Source organism: Arvicanthis niloticus, chromosome 29, assembly GCF_011762505.2.
Source record: "Arvicanthis niloticus isolate mArvNil1 chromosome 29, mArvNil1.pat.X, whole genome shotgun sequence".
Classification (NCBI taxonomy): Eukaryota; Metazoa; Chordata; class Mammalia; order Rodentia; family Muridae; genus Arvicanthis; species Arvicanthis niloticus.
Genome location: NC_133437.1, coordinates 18,571,000 through 18,590,866, shown reverse-complemented (window position 1 = coordinate 18,590,866; position 19,867 = coordinate 18,571,000). Strand labels below are relative to the sequence as shown.

The window sequence follows — 19,867 nt, the reverse complement described above, 5'->3', positions numbered from 1 at the left end:
ACATTTGACACTGATGTAGAAGAAAAGCAGGCTTTACCTGGGACTTGGTGTAATCAGCAAAAAGGCACCTCAGCAAAACCCACCATGATTTAATGTTCAATGAACTTTGACTTTACAAGACTACCTCTAAAAATGTTTCCTGTAAGAAGACAAACTCACACCAGGTGTGTACAAAAATGTATACTGCAGAACTGCTTATCCGTGACAAAAGTGAAATCGATCGTATGTCCTTCCAGAGCAGAGTAACTAACCAACCTCAAGGAACAGTATTGTGGCTAGAGACTGGACTTGTTTCATATAGTGATATGAAACAAGACAGATCTCCAAAAAATATTCAGTCAAAAGGAAGACCCTGAAAGAATGGTATGTTTGTCTGCATAAGATTCTTTGACGTTCTGTGAAAAAGATACTTAAGAACTTGATCATTACAGTTGACTATGACAGAATGCTAATGGAAGTTTACGTCATGTGTTTATAACATGTAACTAACTCAGCCCCAGCGTTTTCCATAACTTAACACCTTACTCTGCTGTCATATTCAGAGAGACAAAGTCTGGATGAAGTGCAGGTAGCTGCTATTGTTCCCGAGTCACCAACTGTGGACACTGTGGACACATCTGACCTTGCTCAGCTTTCATTAGCACACCATCACAGAACTGGGATTGGTAAAGCACAGAATTAAACAAAATGTATTTTTAAATCCAATACTGTAAAGAACCACACAAGTAGTATAAACTCTGCAATTAACAATGTTACATGACTTCCTTGCTAATCATATCCTACCATGATAAAAGCCATTGCATTTTTTTTTCTTTTAAGCTCTAAATTTTATACAAAGGAAACTGATTACTGGAACCATAGTAAACACTGACTGTAATTACTCTCGGTGTCAGTCTGCAATGTCTGTGGTACACCCCTTTGTAAGTCAGAGTACATTTGATTTTCACTGATAGTACTTGGGCTGTGTTTGGTTAAGATCAGCTCATGCAGTTCATCAGCTCAAAATTAATTAGTATTACAGAATAGTGTATTCCGTCCAAACAATTCATCTTTGTTGGCTCCTATGCCTCGCTGCTACTGGCATGCCACCATGATAATGGGCATGGTGCCACAGTAACAGATGGGCATAAACACAGACATGCCAAGCAGTCAGTTGGTGCATCAAGGCTGAGAATTAGTATTCACTCTTCCTCCAAGAAATTCATAAACTACATGAGGGTGAATGTAAGTTTCTACAACTGTGTTAGTAAGATATGCCAGCTCAAAGCTAGATTAATTTTAAAACTCCTTTTTAAAAAGCAAACATGTTTCCAGTGCCACAGGAGCTAAGTTCCCATCTGATGCATTGGATCAGCCTTCTGTGTAGGGAGCTGGGGAGACCGATACTCAATCTCTACTTGCAATAAACCCATTCCTAAAGCACTTGGGAAGGATGCTTCTCAAACTCAGCTTTGAAAAGGTCACTGGTGGTGCTGTCAAGCTAGAGGAGTTCTAGGGAGCTGCACCAAGCGTGTTCTTACACTACTGAACTCTACCCTTAGGAGTCAGCTCCAAGATCTAGGGCAGAAATAGACACACAAAACTGGGAGTGGTGTGGTCCATGCCTGTAATTCCAGCACTCCTGGAGGTAGAAGCATCAGAGGCTCAGTCACCCAGGGCGGCCTGGGCCCAACTCAAAGAAAAGGAGGGTTTGGGTGTGAAATGGCAAAACCAATGTTTTAGTTGCAGGTTTTTAAGTCATCTGGGCCCTCCAAGTTCCTGAGGAAGGATTCATATAGAGATCTCAATAAAGCAAAAGTACTCCAGCCCTACTTGACAGGATTATAATTTTATTTATTCATTCATTTATTTATTTAGGGCTTTTTGAGGCAAGGTTTCTCTGTGTAGCCTTAGCTGTACTGGAATTCACTCTGTAGACTAGGCTGGAACTCACAGAGATGTGCCTGCGCCTGCTTCCCAGTGTGTGCACCGCAACCTGGCAACAAGAATCTAATCTACGTGTATAAATCACTGAAGCAGATGTGATAAACTTTTCCGTGTACTGAAAATGGATACTTACCTCTAATTGTCTTTTTTTATTTTAATTTTCCTTATTATTAGTGTCTTTGGGTGGGGCATGCCATGGTACATGTGTTTAAGTCAGAGGACAACTCTGAAGTCTGTTCTCTTTGTAAGGATTACGGATAATTGAACTCAGTTGTCAGTTTTGCAAAACTGGGCTGCAAATGTCTTTAGGCACTCAGCTATCTTAAGGCCCTGTAACTGTCATTTTTACATGGGATAAAAAGTGAGCAATACAGGCTGGGGGTGCTGGCCAAGGTGGCTGTGACTGAGACCTTAAAATGGGGATCAGGGAAGAATAAAGCACATTCTGGAAGAGTGAAGGTAAATACACTGAACAGTGAACAGGCTCATTTGGATAAAAAGGAAGGAGCAAGTGAAGGCAGGGGTTCGAGGGGTAGCCATGACAGTGTGGAGGAGGACAGCGGACTTTCATGTCCATCCTAAGAACAGGGGTTATACAACTGAGTGCTACGGTGATGCTTTGGGGTGCCTTAGCCCACTTAAAGTTAACACATTCTTTATGGCTGTGCTCTGACACCTGGAAAGACAAGCACAAGCATATAAAGGTGTTCTGCAAACTGCTAAGGGAAAGTAGCCCGAAATTTTCAGGGACAGATGTAAATGTCACAGCCTTCCAAAGCAAAAGGAACAGGCCCCATGTTCAGGACATGAAAGCAATGGAAATGGAAAGATTACTGAAAATAAAAAATACTATTTAAGGCTGAGCATGGTGACACACACCTTTTATCTTAACACTTGGGAGGCAGAGGCAGGTGGATCTCTGAGTCTGAAACCAGTTGGGTCTACACAGAAACTTCTGGGCTAGCCACAGCTACATAGTGGGGCCCTAGCTTAAGCAAAGCCCATATAAAGTATTGCTGTTGTTATTACAGTTAGAATGCTGGCTCACCTCTCCAAGCTGAGAACAAAGGCTATGGGGTAAGAAGCTCTCGTGGCAGACTAGGTGGACATAGAGAAGTTATGGAGGCATAGAGAAGCTATAGGTGGTGTCATGGTTTGAATATCCCAGGGAGTAGCACTAATAGAAAGTGTGGCCTTGCTGGAGAAAGTGTGTCACTGTGAGGGTGGGCTTTGAGAGACCTTCCTCTTAGCTGCCTAGAAGCCAGTCTCCTGTTTGCCTTTGGAAGCAGATGTAAAACCTCAGCTCCTCCAGCACCATGCCTGCCTGAACGCTGTCATACTTCTCACCATGATAATCGATTGAACTCCAAAACCTGTAAGCCAGCCACAATTAAATGTTGTCCTTTATCACAGTTGCCTTGGTCATGGTGTCTCTTCACAGCAATGCATACCCTAAGACAGGTGGCACAGAGAAGCTATGATGGCACAGAGAGGCTGTGGTGGCATAGAGGCTATGATGGCATAGAGAGGCTATGGTGGCACAGAGGCTATGATGGCATAGAGGCTATGATGGCATAGGGAAGCTATGATGGCACAGAGAGGCTGTGGTGGCACAGAGAGGCTGTGGTGGCACAGAGAGGCAGAAAGAAAAAGACAAATCTAACCGTTGCATTGCTGCCAATTACACATACATATATGCCAATCTCTGTTCTCAACTTTAAGTAAGGAAGAGGAGGCAGACATTCCATTGCTTATAACAAATAAAAAGCTTTAAATTTTAGTGGAGAAAAGGAAATAGAAATCAGAGGCAAGAAAAGATTAATGTTCCAAAGTGAAGCCACACAGCCCACACACTGACTAGCTGTGTACTGTCCATGTTGCTCAGAGTCTTCTAGCTGTCCAGTTTGGCAATGCTGTTGGACACCACCGAGTGGGCAGGTGTGGTATGTGAAAGGCCAGTGGAGACTCTTGGTAAAGCCAACATTGAGGAAGAGGAGGAACTGGTGCTGCTCAGAAAGCCAAAAGCAGAGAATTCAGATCGGAGAAGCTGTGGGAGCTGACTGTACACACACATTTAACGCACTGTGTTTAAGATGTAGCACAAAGGCCAAGCCTTCTGAAATAAAGATGACATGTATGTGGCTTTTTGTGAGCGTCTGAAGTAGGAAGGCATGCTGCTTGAGTATGACCACTCAGACTAGTCTGCTGGTCTGAAAGCCTGTCATAGAGGGTTCATGTCCCCGGCAGGCTACTCATGGCTCTCGGCCTCTGAGTTCCTTGGGGAATGAAATGGGAATGAAGGAAACGAAACCTCTACTCTGAAGAGTTTTGAGGATTAAAAGGTCTAACACTGTAAAACAGAGACTCTTAACTTTTCTAACATAAACTGTCAGTGTTTACTGATAGCTGTGTGCAGTTATAGTGCTCGTTTGATATATAATACAGTCATTATTACCATCATTGTGGCACCATTAAGATCCACTGACTTCTTTAAGAAATTGTTTTGCCCTTTTCCAGCTGTTTTGATTATGAAATTATTGTTAATTTTCACATTAAGCACTGCCTTACTTTTTCAGTTTTAAAATTATTACTAAGTTTCTATACTTTTTTTAAATCATATTTCACTAACATTTGGAATAACTAAATTATATAAGGTACCTTTAATGTAACCATATAACAATAGACAAAGGTAATAATAATAAGTACCAGGTAAGTTTTTCTGCATGGGCATGAGGGGTTTGTGAACACTGATTATATAGTACAAGGTGGTAAATTTTCGTCTTAGACTTTTATTTAACATTTACTGGTTTGTTTGTGTTTGCTTGTGTGTTTGCTGGGTCAGAGCTGTAGCCCGAGCTGCATCCCCAGCCAGCCTTCCTGCTTGCTCACAGGCATTCTGTTGTTGAGGCAGTCTCTTAAGCTCAGTTCTAAGAGAGCTTCCAGCAGAAATGAAGTGTTTCTAGAAGGTCTGTGGGCAGCAGAGTCAGCTTCTGGTGAACGTGAAGGGCAGTGAGGTCAGGAGATGTGCTGACTGGATTTGGTGGTCTGGGCATCTGTCAGTGAGCCTGGTGGTGGAGAAACAGTGTAAGAGCATCTGCAGTAGACGGGCAGAAGACTGAACTATGAGTGAAAGATGACAGCTCCAGAGACGTCTGCCGGCCAGGGCAGAGAAAAACATGGCGACGCAGGGAGACGTAGAATCTTGGGCTGTTTTGAGAAAGGATAGATGATGCCAACATCTATCTGCAGGAGGGGGCACTAGAGGAGGGTGGAAAGCATCTGAGAGAAGGCCAGGGAACTGCAGAGGGGGGCAGGATGGATTTGGAGTCTGCCAGTGAGGGAAGATGGTTAGGTCATCAGAGGAGGAGAGGGGACAAGGTGGGAGGCTGTGACAGAGCCAAGGGGTACTGTGGTGACTGAGGGTTTGTCTAACTGCAGTTAGAGCCTTGTTTATGTTGTCCTGGTCTCTGGCACAAGTCTGTAGTCATGCGCAATTCCACGAAACCTCAGTTCACAATATGGACTGAGGTCTTGTTAAATGGAAGCTCTGCGTGTCAGTTTGGACGAGAGGGTTAGGATAGCGGTACAGAAAGATGCTAGATTAAAAACATATCCAAGCTGGACTGGGAAGAATAGTAGGGAAAAAAAACTTGTGTAGAACTAGAAGTTTCTAAGAAGACAAAGGAGCGGGAGTAACAGCTGAGACTGCAGCAGAGCTAAGTAAAGGACTGATTTTAAAAGTCAGGGTTTTCATATTGCAGGGTTGAGCAGGTTTGGTGTTCACAAGGTTTGGGCTGTGGAAGTGGTCAGCTGAGAGTTAAAAGTGATGAGGGACAGGAGGCTAGAAGTTGGCTTGGGATGGGCTTTCAAGCGCAAGGTGGGGAGCCTAGAGTGGCCAATGGCTAAAGTGTCTTAGTTGAGTAGAGGAGTGGCAAATGACGAAGCCAAGGCATACACACACACATGCATTCATTCACAAACACACACACACACACACACACACACACACACACACGAAATGGGGAGGGCAAACGAGGGGAGAAGCACAGGAAGAATACTGTTAAAGAGCAATGCCTAGCGTACAGACAACATTCCTATGTGCTGAATCAATAAATAACTTCTAAAATTTGTTAGTTCTTGAAATATGTCTGTCACACAATTGACACTTAACAGTTAACCATGGTCTAAGTACACACTGTACTTAAAACTCCAATGGCTTAGCCTGCAGAAAAAGCTCCAAAGCCCTAGCTAGGGAGCCCAGCACAATCTGGCCCCGTCTTCACTGCCCCCTCACCACTTGTGCACTGACAGCTTCCTCATCCCTCACGGTCATAGTCTTAACCCATTGCAAGAACAACGATGATGCACTCACTCTGCCTAGCCATGTTTTAGGACCAGCCTCAGTTAGGCTCTCCCTTGTTCGGCCTCCGTGCCAACTCATTCTGCTGAAGGATTAGACTCTGGCCTTCTAATTGGGACACCAGCTCCTACCAGCAATACGAGTAATCAGCCCACTTACGAGCAGGCATTGTCTACAAACTGTCTACTTGTGTGGATCTGTGGACTTGTTGCAGCTGATATGCTAAATGTCTTCCCTAAATACAGCCAGCACTGTTCATAATATGAAATACAGGAAATCATTTCCTCCCTGATTGTTCTACTTTGAGGTCTTCACTTTAAATTTTCAATTTGGACTGGGGGCAATTTGTTTTTGTCAGCGGTTCATTTATATATGCCAGTGCAATGCTGTCATATTATTTTACTACGACACATTTGTCATTCTGTGAGTGTAACTTTAATGCAGTTTTTTTTTTTTAAAGAACATTTCAGTGAACCATCTGTCTGCTTTTTGTTGTGGCTGATGTTTGAATTCCTTCCTTCCAAGGAATAACGCTCAAAGACCTAAGTGTCGCCTTAGATAACACTATTTCAAAGCTCATACTCTGACAAGCCAGAGATGCAGGGATTCAGATTTTTAGAAATTTTGGTAGCCTACATCAAAGGACGAGCAGTTTCCTGGCTGAGTACCTGCTAAAATATAAAGCCAGCACTGACTCTCCTGCAAGAACAGGACCAAGTGAAGCAAAGCAAAGAGAACACTAACAGCAAGCAGAGCTCTGCCGGCCGGCAGGTTTCATCACATTTATTCATCATATTTGGTTTACTACATATCTCAAGAATTAAATTATATTAATAAATACCATTCGATAGGTATATCACACTGAAAAGGTGAGATTTCCAACACAATTTAACAGTAAGTATATGCCTGTACTACTGTCAGGAGATAAATGACTACTGTCTATAGGAGAAGCCCTGTGGGCAGGGAGTCCAGCTCGTGGCAGACCATAACCTTAACAAGTACAAGATCCTGGATCAGATCACAGCACCAAGACAAACACAAACCCAAAGGAATACATATGGAGCAATCCCAAGTTTTAACAAAATCTGCCTTTGAAGAGTATGAGACTTAAAAACCTTGATTGTCATGGAAATTCCAAGTTAATTAAACCTAACACAGTCAAGACAAAAGCAATGCCATGAAGAAAATGGCTATTGCAGGTGTTAAGTTACCTTTTGTAAATGGGCCACAGAATGAGGTGCACAGGACCAAACCCACAGGCTTAGCACAGAATGCTGTGCACAAAATCTACCACAGAGCAATAGCCCCAGCCACCCTACGTGCGTGTGCGTGTGCATACATGCGTGTGTGTGTGTGTGTGTGTGTGTGTGTGTGTGTGTGTGTATGGTGTCTGCACAGGTATACAGGTGTCCACAATGATCAAAAGACGTCAAGTAAGTGAAGCTCGAGTTACAGGACTGAGCCCCATATGTGTGCTAGGAACTGAACTGCAGTTCTCTATAAGAACAGCAAGTGCTCTCAACTGCAGAGTCATCTCTCTCTCCAAGACTTCACTTCTGAACAGCACTGCCTTCTGAGACAGTAAGTCCTAATGCAGTCTGAATCCCTGAGCAGAGTAAACGGACCCAGAAATACGCATCAGGCAAAATTGTGAACCAAAAAATACTTTCTACTTCATATAAATTATGTTATTTAATATTACAATATGTGAGGCATTTCTCTAAGTCAGCAGTTCTCAACCTGTGTGTTATGTATCAGATACCCCGCATATCAGATATTGACATGATAATTTATAACAGCAGCCAAATTACAGTTATAAATAGCAATGAAATAACTTTATGGTTGGGGTCACCACAACATGGGGACTGTATTAAAGGGCCGCAGTAATCGGAAGGTGGAGAACCACTGCTTTTGGTAAATGTTCAACAAATATTCACTAAGGTCGTAGAATCCCAAGGACACAGAATCAATGGACAAAGTAAACAATTCAATCAGAAACACTAGAGTAAGAATAAAGAAGACCAAGCTCTTACAACTAAAACCATAAAGAAGCATTAAATAAAAAAATAAAAACAAGACACAGATTCTAATAAGACTGAACATCAGTGGAAATTGAAACACTTGCATAAATGCATTACAGCCTCATACTATGACACAATGACACATTTTGAGCTATGTCAAAATAATGTTTTACTATTAGTGAAGTACTGACACCTAGAACTGGCTTATTTTGAAAAATATACTTAAGGCTATCTTCTAAATAGTCTGTCTCATTAGGTGTATGTCTACTGCCTTCATGAAAGAGCAAGAATGGTGGAGATAAAGCTGAGCCTGTGGCAGCTTCATACAAACCTGATATGCGTGATCTCTGAGATCAGCAGCAGTGAGAAACACTGGGATTAAAGACGAGAGGAAATGAGGGAATGAGGGCATGAAGGAATGAAGGAATGAAGGAATGCTCAAGGCTGACACCCTAAAGCTGATGATTCGATAAAAATGCACTGAATGTAACTCCCATTTCAGGGAAACATGCAGCCTCCGGTAGCCTCTAAAAATGCTCTGTGAATCTAAAGTACCAAATCCACACCAACATCAGCAGAGGCTTAAACTGTCTCCTTTCAATGTAGTTTAGTCAGTAGGGATGGACTGCTGAATCCCTAGTTGCTAACCTTTAATTATTACATACAAGGACCTCTGCGACCTCCATTCCATTTACAAATGTCTAACTCTACACTCTTTCCAGATTCTTCTATTCAGAAGAAAATGGATTTTATGTGCACTGCCCATCCTCTAACACACTCTGCCTGGGTGGTTCAACCATCCTGGAGTTTCTCTAGCTGCTGCTGAGAACACTGAGGTCCACTTTGCTCTCATCTGGACACGATCCTTTCCTGCAGCTCTCCTGGTTTTTTCACTCTGGGCCTAAATCACTCTCCCTCTTTCACCCATGTGGCAAAAGTCTCCTCGGACCTTAGGCTACATCATCAGCACTTCAGTGACGTTCTCACCAGGTTTCCTAGTTTTGATTCTAGTTTGGAAATCACTCTCATCTGAGCACAGCGACTCATGCTTGTCATCCCAGTACTAAAGAAGGGTTGAGAAAAAGGACTGATAATCTGTCTACACACAGAGAGTTCCAGGCCACCCTCAACAGTAGGAGATCATACCTCTAAATAGACAGACAGACAGAGACAGACAGACAGGAGGGACAGGGGAAGGAAAGAGGAAGGAGAGAAAGAGAAAAGAAGGAAGGGAAGATGAGCGCTTTCCTCTAAATACACTGTCTTATATAAATCTCCCAGAACAGACAAGTACTAACCACACCTTTCTAGAAACAAGGAAACTGAAATTTGAGGAAATCAACAAGCTAAGCAAGAGAACACTGCCATGACTGGAAAGCATTCATTTAAACCTCGTCCTCTTCTGCCTCCTGTAACTCTCTAATAGCACAATGCTCTCTAGGGAAGGAGACTGGGGAAACCCTGTGCTCTGGTATAACCAGCATTATACATCTGCAGTCACTCTTATGTTTCTGTTGAACTGAGAGGAGGAGAAAAGAGAGGAGCTGGACGACTACCAAACTAGTTAGATAAAAGGAGTTCTAGTCTCCTGTAGTGGTCAGAGTGAGACTGGCTCCCAGAGGCTCACATGGGCAACGCTTGGTCCCACTTAGTGGAACTGTTTGGGAAGGACTGGTGGGCATGTGCTTGTTAGGAAAGCTGTGGTCTTGTGGTCTATGCTTCTGGGACTGGGCTTTGAGGTTTCAAAAGCCAGAGCAGGACCAGGCTTGCTCCGTCTGCCTGATGCCTGCAGATCAGGATGGAAAGTTCTTAACCACTGTGCCAGTGCCAAGCCTGTCTATACCATGATGATCGTGGACTAATGTTCTGAAACTGTGAGCAAACTCCCAGTTAAATGTTTTCTTTTACAAGAGTTGCCTTGGTCATGGTCTCCTTGCAGCAACAGAACAGTAACTAAGGCACATACCTAGAACAGTAAACCAATCATAATTCTCAATAACCTACTTCAGAGTTGTGAGAAAGAAGTGAGGAGCCAGAGGCTTTAAACAAAAAAATATGGAAACAGAATTTACCCTATTTTGATCAATTCCTAATGCACACACATGTTGAAATGCCACAATGAACATCATAAATATGTACAATTACTGCATGGCAATAAAACTGTTTTAAATGATCAAAAGAAAATCAGAAAATTGACTCATCTTACGCTTCATCTAGAAACTACTTTGCAATTAAATAATATGCCAGAAAGAAACTGAAATTATTTCTTTACCCATACATCCAAACAGACTAAGATAAGGAAGGTTCTTTTTCTTTTTCTCTTTTTTCTTTCTTGAAAAAATAAAGAAAAATAATTTAAATGATAACTAAAAGCAATAAAAGTACAGACTATTCCAAAATAAAGCAGGGGTGGGGGTGGGGGGAACAGGAAATAAGTTCTTTACATTTAAAAGTGAAAAAAAAATGAAAACCGCGAAGGCCAATAAACTAACACATCAGGATGATTAGCAAAGCGGACATGCTGAGGGTGTGCTTTCATAGACAATATAAGCCTCCCCAGTTCTGGTTCTGTTTGAAGGATGAAAAGGGTTACAAAATTACAAATAAATTCTGAAAACACAATTCAGTAACTGGGAAAAGATTAGACATCCTTGGAACACTCAGTGAAGTACCAAAAATACACAATGAGAGAGCATACTGCACAGGACACAGGGAACAGAGGCACCCCACTCACGGCCAGAGTCCCAAGACACAGGACAAGAAAGCACATGGCAGAGGACATGGGGAGCAGGGGCAGGGCACCCCACTCACAGTAAGGTGGGTTCAGAAGACTTGTATCTTAGAGTAGGGAGGGATGGCCCAAACAGTGAAGAGCTCCTGAGTCTATCCCAGCACCCACATCAGGTGGCTCACAACCACGTGCAACTCCAATCCCAGGGCATCTGATGTCCTCTTCCGGCCTCCTTGATCACCTACACTTATGTGCACACACATAGAGACGCACATTCACACTCATAGACAGGTAAATAAAAATAAAATAAATCTTTAAAACAAAAACTTCATCGCTGGCTGCTGAAGACTTTAATGAAAAAGCTAGCTAGCTAAGTGGTCTCGCGGTATCTTCCCACAGACCCAGACTAGGGGAGGGGGTAAGACAGTAATTATGTAGTCATGATACTAGAAAAGCTCTTAACTGGGAAAAGTTGAAGACTGGGTATCCTGTGTCTCTAGCCACAACAAAAAGACACATTGCCTACACCAGTGCTCTAATCAGGAACACACGACCCAAACCTAAAGATGATGAGACCAGCAAATGCCTGTTGATTAGCACACTATAAAATAATCAGCTGATACCCTTTAGATATGTCAAGGGGTCAAGGGGTCATGGGAGATAAAGAAAGGCTAAGAAATCAGTAATGGAGTAAAGGGATGTGACCACTGCATGGATACTGTATGACACTAGACTAGATCCCGTCCCATCAAAGGACATCCTAAAAGAAAAGGCACTACTGAACAAAAGGCAAGCGTGGGCTGCATACTATCCTGACTGACATTAAACTCCTTGGTCGTATCTGTAGCCGCGATTACTTAAGAGACTGTTTCATTACCAAAAATATATACTAAGGCTTTAAGGGTAAAGGGCACGATTTAAATGTACTATCCATGGTTCAGGAGACGACAATTCATGTGGCATGTATGTGTATATGTAAGTGTGTGTGCGAACATAAAAAGAAAGGGGTAAGGAGGGGTAAGGAGGAAGGCAGAGAGAAGAGGGCAGGGGAGAGGAGGGGCAGGTGGGCACAGCAACTCTGTTGCGACTGGTGGCTTTGACTGGAGCGACAGCTCAGGGGTTAAGAGCCTATACTGATCTTCCAGAAGACCCAGTTTTCATTTGCAGCACCGTATTAGGCAGCTTACAACTGCCTGTTAACACCAGTTCCAGGGAAATCTAATGCTTTCTTCCAGCCTCCGTAAGTACTGCACAAACCCACACTCCAACACAAATAAGTAAAAATTAAAAGCTAAGATTATAATTGGTTATTCTAAGTAAAAAGTGGTTCTCCTTACAAATACTGGGGGAGGAAGGGACTGAAATGATCTGAAAGTAAAAACAAAAAGAAAAGAAGCTACTTCAAAGTAGCCCATTAAAAAGCAGAGCGAAAGAGTCAGGTGTGGTAGGTTACACCTGTAAATCCAAGCATTCTAGAGTCTAAGGCAGAAGAATCACAAGTTTGAGGCCAGCCTGGGCTACACAGTGAGATTCTATCTCAAAAGACAAATGTTTTTAATGAGAGCTACCGAGAGATTACGTGGCCACTTCCAGAACAGGAGTCTGTGGGTTTCTACACAATGAACTCCAGTAGTCAAAATGTTTCAACTCCTGAAGGCTTCCAGGTCATATAGTATCTATGGCTGCTATTCCAAGTTTTAGACTTCTGGTGAGCTGTATGCATTCCCTAACAAAAATAGCATCACTTGCAAGCAGTTAATAGCATATCCAAACACATTTAAAAAAAGAACAGAGATTATAATGTCTAGGGTCAAATTCTGACAGCTTTGTGACCTCAGGCAAATTAACCAACTGGACTCCAATTTCTTTAGCTTTAAAGTGGGATCAGAGAAGCACCAGTGCAGTCCACTAAGGACCGAGGACTGGGGATGGAGCTCGGTGGTAGAGCACTTGTCTAGGCAAAGCCCCAGCACGCAGAAACACACTGAATAGGAAGATTATGAGTATGTATGCACTCAGTGTCCGCTCATTTTAACCCAACTCTAACTTCAACTACACTAGAAACCCATGCATTCTTCCCAAATCAGGCCCAAACTTTCCACAATCTAAAAGAACAGAAAAAAAAAAAAAAAAAAAAAAAAAAAACACCTCAGACGCTTACACCTCAGAAAAGTAGACCAAGTGTACCGAGTCGCATGAAAATTCAACTGAGACCTCCTGCTGAGGAAAATGTGGAGTTACAATAAACTCCTTGTCACATCAGTGAGTCACACAAATGCACACAAAGACAGATGACATCGATTATGTTTTAAACTTTCATATCCTGGAAATAATGGACACGGAGATAATTAATATGCTTTATACAAAATGTTCGTCGATAGAGTCAAATTTTAACCTCAGTTTCAGCTATTAGCACCTGGGAGGCAGAAGCAGGAGAATGGCAAGTCCCAGTTTGAGGCCAGCCTGGGCGACAGAACAAGACTGTCTAACCATTACCTTCCCCACAAATTCTTATTTTAGTTACACCTCTTAACATCCAAAAAACTATCAGCCCAGCTTCTTTACCTTAAGCTGGCATAATCTGGTGATGGTCTATTATGTTTTACTACATTGTGTAATAATAAAAGATTTTTTAAAAAATGTGTAATGGCATGGTGGTGTGTGCACTGGGGTAGCAGAGGCAGGAGGATTTCTTTTATTTTCAGGCCAGGCTGCTCTACCTAGTGGGTTCCAGGCCAGCCAAGGTTACATAATGACATCCTATCAGAAAGAAAGGGGTAGGGAACTACAATTTAGCAAAGTTGTCATAACTATGTATATTTATACACAACCCAACAACCCCCCACCCCCATGTAAAAACCAAACTAAAACAGAACCCGCTAAGGACGTTTTCAATTCTGGGCGGTATTTGACGCGAACCCTAAGTAACTTTTTGCAAAAATAAGTATATGTGGTTAGTGCTTATTTTTAAAATTCACACTATTTGTAAAGAAACTGGAATTAGGTTTGGCCCACAACAACACTCTATTTAAATATTATCTCAATGCTTTAGAGGGCGGGGAAGAGTACCCTAGTGCAAAGATCATCACGTAAAAAAAAAAAAAAAAAAAAAATGCCAAAGGTGGAGGAGAAAAAAAAAAAAAAAGTTTGTCATTCATACAGAACCCCAAAGCACCGCTTAGTCCCTACATTGCAGGGTTCAAATTAGCTGCAGGCTCACTCTCCACTCCTTCCCCCCAAATACTCTCGTCACCTTTAAATAAGTGACTTTCTCGAGGTCTGATTCTGTCGACCTCGAATTCACTAGAAATTCCAAATTCAAACCCCTGTGCCCACCTCCCATCAACTCAGTCAACGGTTTGGGAAGTGGAACCTCGGCTCCCCAACTGGTTTTCTTCCCCCCCCCACCCCCCCACCAAAGTTTGAAAACCACCGGCGCGGCCTTTGGCGTCCCCAGAGGTCCCCACCGAGCCCGGGCACCCGGCGGGGCCACCCACACACCCACCGCAGCGGGGGCGGCAGGGAGGTTCCTCAGGAACCGAGAGCCGGCGGGCGGCCGCCTCGCGTCCCCGCAGCGCTCCCGCACCCCGAGCCCGGGTCCTCACTTCTTCCAGTCGCTGCTGAAGAGGCCGAAGGCGCCCGAGGGAGAGATGGTCGAGGTGGCCTCCTGCCCCAGCTCCGCCGCCTCCCCTCCTCCCGACTGCTCGTTGTAGGCGAAACTGTTGCTCGACATCGCGGCGGTGGCGGCCAGCGGGCGGGTGCGGCGGGAGCGGGCGAGGGTCTCTCCGGAGGGCTCACGTTCCGGGGACACCGAACAAAACTAGTTCTGGTGCCGAGGGGCGCGCGCCGGCGCTTCCGGGCTCGTCACCGCTCCGGCTGACCGGGCGGCCCACCCCCTGCGCGTGCGCACTGTGTCCTTGCGGGCCCGCGCCTGCGGCTCCGGGTGCTCTGGATTCTGGCGCTCCGGGTGTTAGAGGCGGCCGGGAAAGCTGCACCCGCGACCCTTAACCAGGAAGCTGGGATTTTTACACCGAGGGTAGTGGACGAGTAAACTACTGGATTTGAAGCCTTTAGGCGCGTTTTACTGGAGGAGATCTCAGATCCTCCAGGGTTTTTTTTTTTTGCTTCACTTCTGCTGTCCACTGATCGCTCCCTGAAACACGGTGCACCCGCCTGATGAACTTGGCTCCAGCGGTCACGAGCTCTCAGCCCTCGGGGCTGGTTTCCGCCCCCTCTCACAGCCAGCGTGGCCTGACTGACTTCTACACTTGAAAGCTCCTCCTCCCGAGGAGGCTTGCAGGCTCTGCACAGAGGAGATCGTCCCCTGGCAAGCTTTGGCTAATTGTTCCTAGAGACTGAGGTTCTCACTTGGGAGTTCGAGGCGTGCGTCCTGGCCGCAAAGCTGCCAGGATGCAGAAGTGCGCTCCCTTCTGGGCGCCGCCTGCTTCCACTCTTTGGCAAGTAGCTCTCCAACATCCCCTAAGCAGCTAGATGGGATGGTTTCTGGCCGCGGAGCTGCAAGCTCTCCTGACCCGGGCAGCTTTCTAAGAGGACCCTCACCAGCCAACCTCTCTGGTGACTACCATTCCTTCGTTTCTTTTTCCCTACACGTGAGGTCCAGAAAGGACTGAATACCTGCAGCCTGGCAGCCAATCACCAAATCCCAAGGGTAGCACCAGGCAAACACCAACTCTTTCCCACCAAGATTTTTCGACCTGACAGATTGCTTTGTCTCTCGAAAAACATGCTCCTCCCTAGTGCTAGGAAGAAGAGGAGCAATCAGCCTCCAAACTGAGCAAACGTAGGCGGTTAATTAACCTTTCAATATACCTGTCCAGACAGTGTTAGAGCATCTCAAATATGTTGCTTCCCAGTTTTGATGATATTGATAGATTTGTAGAATCTCTCCTGCGACTGACCGATGGTGATGATACATAACAAGGTGTTATATGATGCCTAACTTACACCCCAGACACTATTCTAAGTGGTGTGCATAAATTAATTTATTTACTACAGAGAGACACTAGGCTTTGCTTACTTTGTCAAGTAATGACAATGCTGTACACATCCTCACTACAAAATATAACAGTGTATTTTTTTTTATCTTTGAATATAAACGCTTTCACTAGATATTCTAAATTGCTTTCCTACGACTTACGTATAAGGGGGATTTCCTCACATTCTCATAATTTTGCCATGTGATTTAGATCTTTGTGTTATAATTTTTATATTCATGTTGATAATGAATATGGTTATCTTTCATGCTTTTTATTGTTTTAGAATTGCACATGAACGTGTTAATCCAGTTTATTTTGGATAGTTCATTTTCTTGTGGAAAAGGTTTATTTTGTTTTTTAGAGACGGGGATCTCACTCTGTGGTCCTGCCTGGCCTCGAACTTACAACTCTCCTGCATTAACCTGCCAATGTTGTGACTATAGCCCTGCACCAGCACACCCCTCTTGAAAAGGACTCATTCTCAAGTCTCTCATTCTTTTAACAAGCTGCTTTATGTTCATTGGTTGTTTTGTTTCGTTTTCATACAGACTCGTGTAAACAGTGGACCTATACTTTGGAAAGTTGTGACAGAAGGCTTGGTTTATCTTGTTTACTTTATCCTTGAGTGGTGTGGGCTATCGAGGCTGTATGATTCTCAAGAAAAAGAAACGTTATTGAATAACTTATTGTTTTCCTCCTTCAATATAAGCTATCAAACCTGTGTTCCTTGGAAAAAACCTAAAATTTTCTTTCTCTGTGTCTTAGTTTTTATTGCTGCAATGAAACACCATGACCAGAGCAAGATGGGGAGGAAAGGGTTTATTTATTTGGCTTATGCTTCCACATCGCTGTCCATCATTGAAGGAAGCCAGGACAGGAACTCAGACAGGAACCTGGAGGCAGGAGCTGATGCAGAGGCTGTGGAGGGGTGCTGCTTTCTGGCTTGCTCACCATTGCTTGCTCTGCCTGCTTTCTTATGGAACCTAAGACCACCAACCAGGGATGGCACTACCCACAATGGGTTAGACCCACATCAATCACTAATTAAGAAAATGCCCCCCATACAGCAGCCATTCTCAGCCTGTGGGTCACAAGCCTTTCGGGTGTTGCTTATCAGATATTTGCAAATATGATTCATAACAATAGCAAAATTTAGTTATGAAGTAGCAACAAGATGATTTGACAATCAAGGATCACCACAACATGAGGCATTTCTTCACTTGAGGTTCCTTCCTCTCCAGTGAGCTTAGCTTGTGTCAAGCTGACATAAAACTATCCAGCACTCTGAAAACATGAAGAAGTCAACAAGGAGAGACTTAGACCTCCCTAATTATAAAACTGTCTTGATTCAGAAGGAGTAAAATTGTAACTCCCTATACTAAAGTCTAATGTTTCACTCCCTCCAGAATTTAAAACTTTTATATTGTGCTAAAGCTTTCTAATAAAAAAATTACAAATGCTGTCCCGAAGAAACACCTATAAAAGAACCAAAGAATCAGATATATTACTAAACTAAAGCCAGATTTCTTTCCTACCGTCATGTATAATGTCTATATATGGATTATTATGAAATAACTACACTTTTTCAAAAATACAAGGTTATTTTTCCATAATTCTTCTGCAATACTTAACAAAACCTTCATGTAATATTCTGATTTCCGTTTCTTTTCATCTAAACCATCATGCTAATATATGATAAATTTGCTTCTGCGCATGGAGGCACTTGGGAGTCAGAGGCAGGCAGATCTCTGAGTTCAAGACCAGGGTGATATATAATAGTACATACAAGGACAGCTGGAGCTACATAGTGAGACCCTGTATCAAAAAAAAAAAAAAAGTTTGTATTGAACTTGTTTTCCAAGCATAAAACAATAAACTATGTGTGTGTTTCCTAATGCAAATTAAAACTAATACCATTCTACATCTTTTAAAGATCTATTTATTTCCTTTATAGGCATCAGTGCTCCACCTGCATCTACATATGTTTAAGGGTGTGAGATCCCCTGGAACTGGAGTTACAAGCAGTTGTGAGCTGCCATGTAGGTGCTGGGAACCGAACCAGGGTCCTCTGCAAGAGCAGCTAGTGCTTCTAATCATAAAGCCATCTCTCCAGCCCTACATCTTATTTGTTTTTCTCTTTGTATTCTGTTGGGTTTCTTTATCTATCCTCTTTGTCTCTCATATGCCACACACTGTTGAGAGCCACACTCTGCCTCACACTTTGTCGCTAAGTGCTCGGTCAAGAGAGAGTGTGGGGCAGTTGACCGCCCTGTCTGCTGAGAGTTCTGGAACCCAGGGACTTTAACGTCCCGTACTGGGCCACCAAATGCACCGCACCAACCCTGACCAGCAGGAATTAAGACACGGAACAACCCCACCGGTTCCTTCTCACAGCAGTTTACACAGGATGCTTAGCAGTTGGTAGTCAAGATAGGCAAGCCCCCATCCCTTCCCGGGCGCAGCTTATAAACCCTGCCAGGAGCCCATGAACTCATGCCACGTGCAGCATACAGCTGAGGTCACTAAACAGCAAAACAAGCTATGTGGGATAAACAATATATTTATCAGAGTGTGCTTGGCTTTTGAAAACCAAGTCTTTCATCAGGGTATATGGTTCCAGATGGCTGCAAAGTTGATCTAGCTGCTTTCTACTAAAGTCGGCTCCCAACAACACACAGTTACCTTGCTTTAGATATTTATATAATATTTTATTTTGTTAGTGAAAAAGATTCTTTTCTAGACCAAACTTTGGTCAGCCTTCTGACTTCTGCTGGACATACGTCTCACTCCCTTGTAAAGTTATTATTTTACCCTTCGTATCTAATCAAAAGTGGTCACCCCCTATGTAGGAGGAGCTAAGAGAGGAGGAGTAAGGAGAGGAGGAGGAGAAGGAGAGGAGGAACTAGGTGATGAGAGAGAAAGAGAGAGGGGGACCAGACATGGAGGCGGATATTCACATGTCTCCGCCAATCAAAGATAGTTGATACATCTAGATTGGGTATTAGGGTTACACTTCTGATTGATATTGAGCATTACCAAACTTATAAAGCCTTTGGTTGACATTTTAAAAAATTGTATAAGAGCAAAGAGGAGAAGGGGGTATGGGATAGGGGTTTTCTAGGGAGGGGAAATGGGGAAAGGGGATGGCATCTGAAATGTAAATAAAATATCCAATAAAAAAAAATAAATGCAGGCTAAAACTCAGGGCCACACACATAGGCATAGTCATCAGCACTAACCTATATGCCCAGATTTTAGGATGTTTTATTTATAGAAACGTATAGTCATTTGTAATCAACAACACAGGCTTGGTAGAGTTTTATGGAATAAAGTATAATAAAGTCAAAAAAAAATGGTCACCCCCACCCTTGGTGTGTTGGTCATCTGCTGCCACCAGCGGGAATTCTGTTGTCCAGAATTCTATCCCTAGACCTGATACCTCCTTCTCCAAACACTGCTATGAATCACCATCAATTATCCCTGGTATATTCAAAATGGATCCCTGGGTTACATCTCTCTTTCCCATTGTAATAATCCTGTTCACTTTAAATTCTGTCTAGTCCTAGTTTTCTTTGTTAATAGATGAGATTTTTTTATCCAATCAGCAGCCTACCGGTGTACACCTATGTATTCTTCCAAATTTTAGAATATCATAACAACTTTTTCAATTCATGCCTCTATATCCTGGTATCAGAATTTCCATAATTGTAGTCTCAGAACACCAATAACTAGATCAAACTACATACACACTTAAAATTTTGCAAGAGGCCAAGCATGCCTGTAGTCCCAGCTACTCAGAGGCTAGCATGAGAGATCTCATGAGCCTAGAAGC

At 43.3% G+C, this 19,867-nt stretch overlaps 1 protein-coding gene across 3 annotated transcripts in view; it reads right to left on the bottom strand.

Moving 5' to 3' along the window:
- The window catches only part of Ap3b1 (adaptor related protein complex 3 subunit beta 1), a 199,072-nt gene extending 184,101 nt beyond the window's left edge, over nt 1-14,971 (bottom strand). For 2 of the 3 annotated variants that reach the window (XM_076927169.1, XM_076927170.1), the window contains exon 1: nt 14,644-14,971. In XM_076927169.1, the coding sequence (XP_076783284.1) occupies nt 14,644-14,771 (128 nt within the window). In that variant the 5' untranslated portion in view covers nt 14,772-14,971. Of the gene's footprint in view, nt 1-14,543 lie in introns of all 3 variants that reach the window. The other variant, XM_076927171.1, reaches the window with a different exon arrangement.
- Between the last annotated feature and the right edge of the window lie 4,896 nt (nt 14,972-19,867).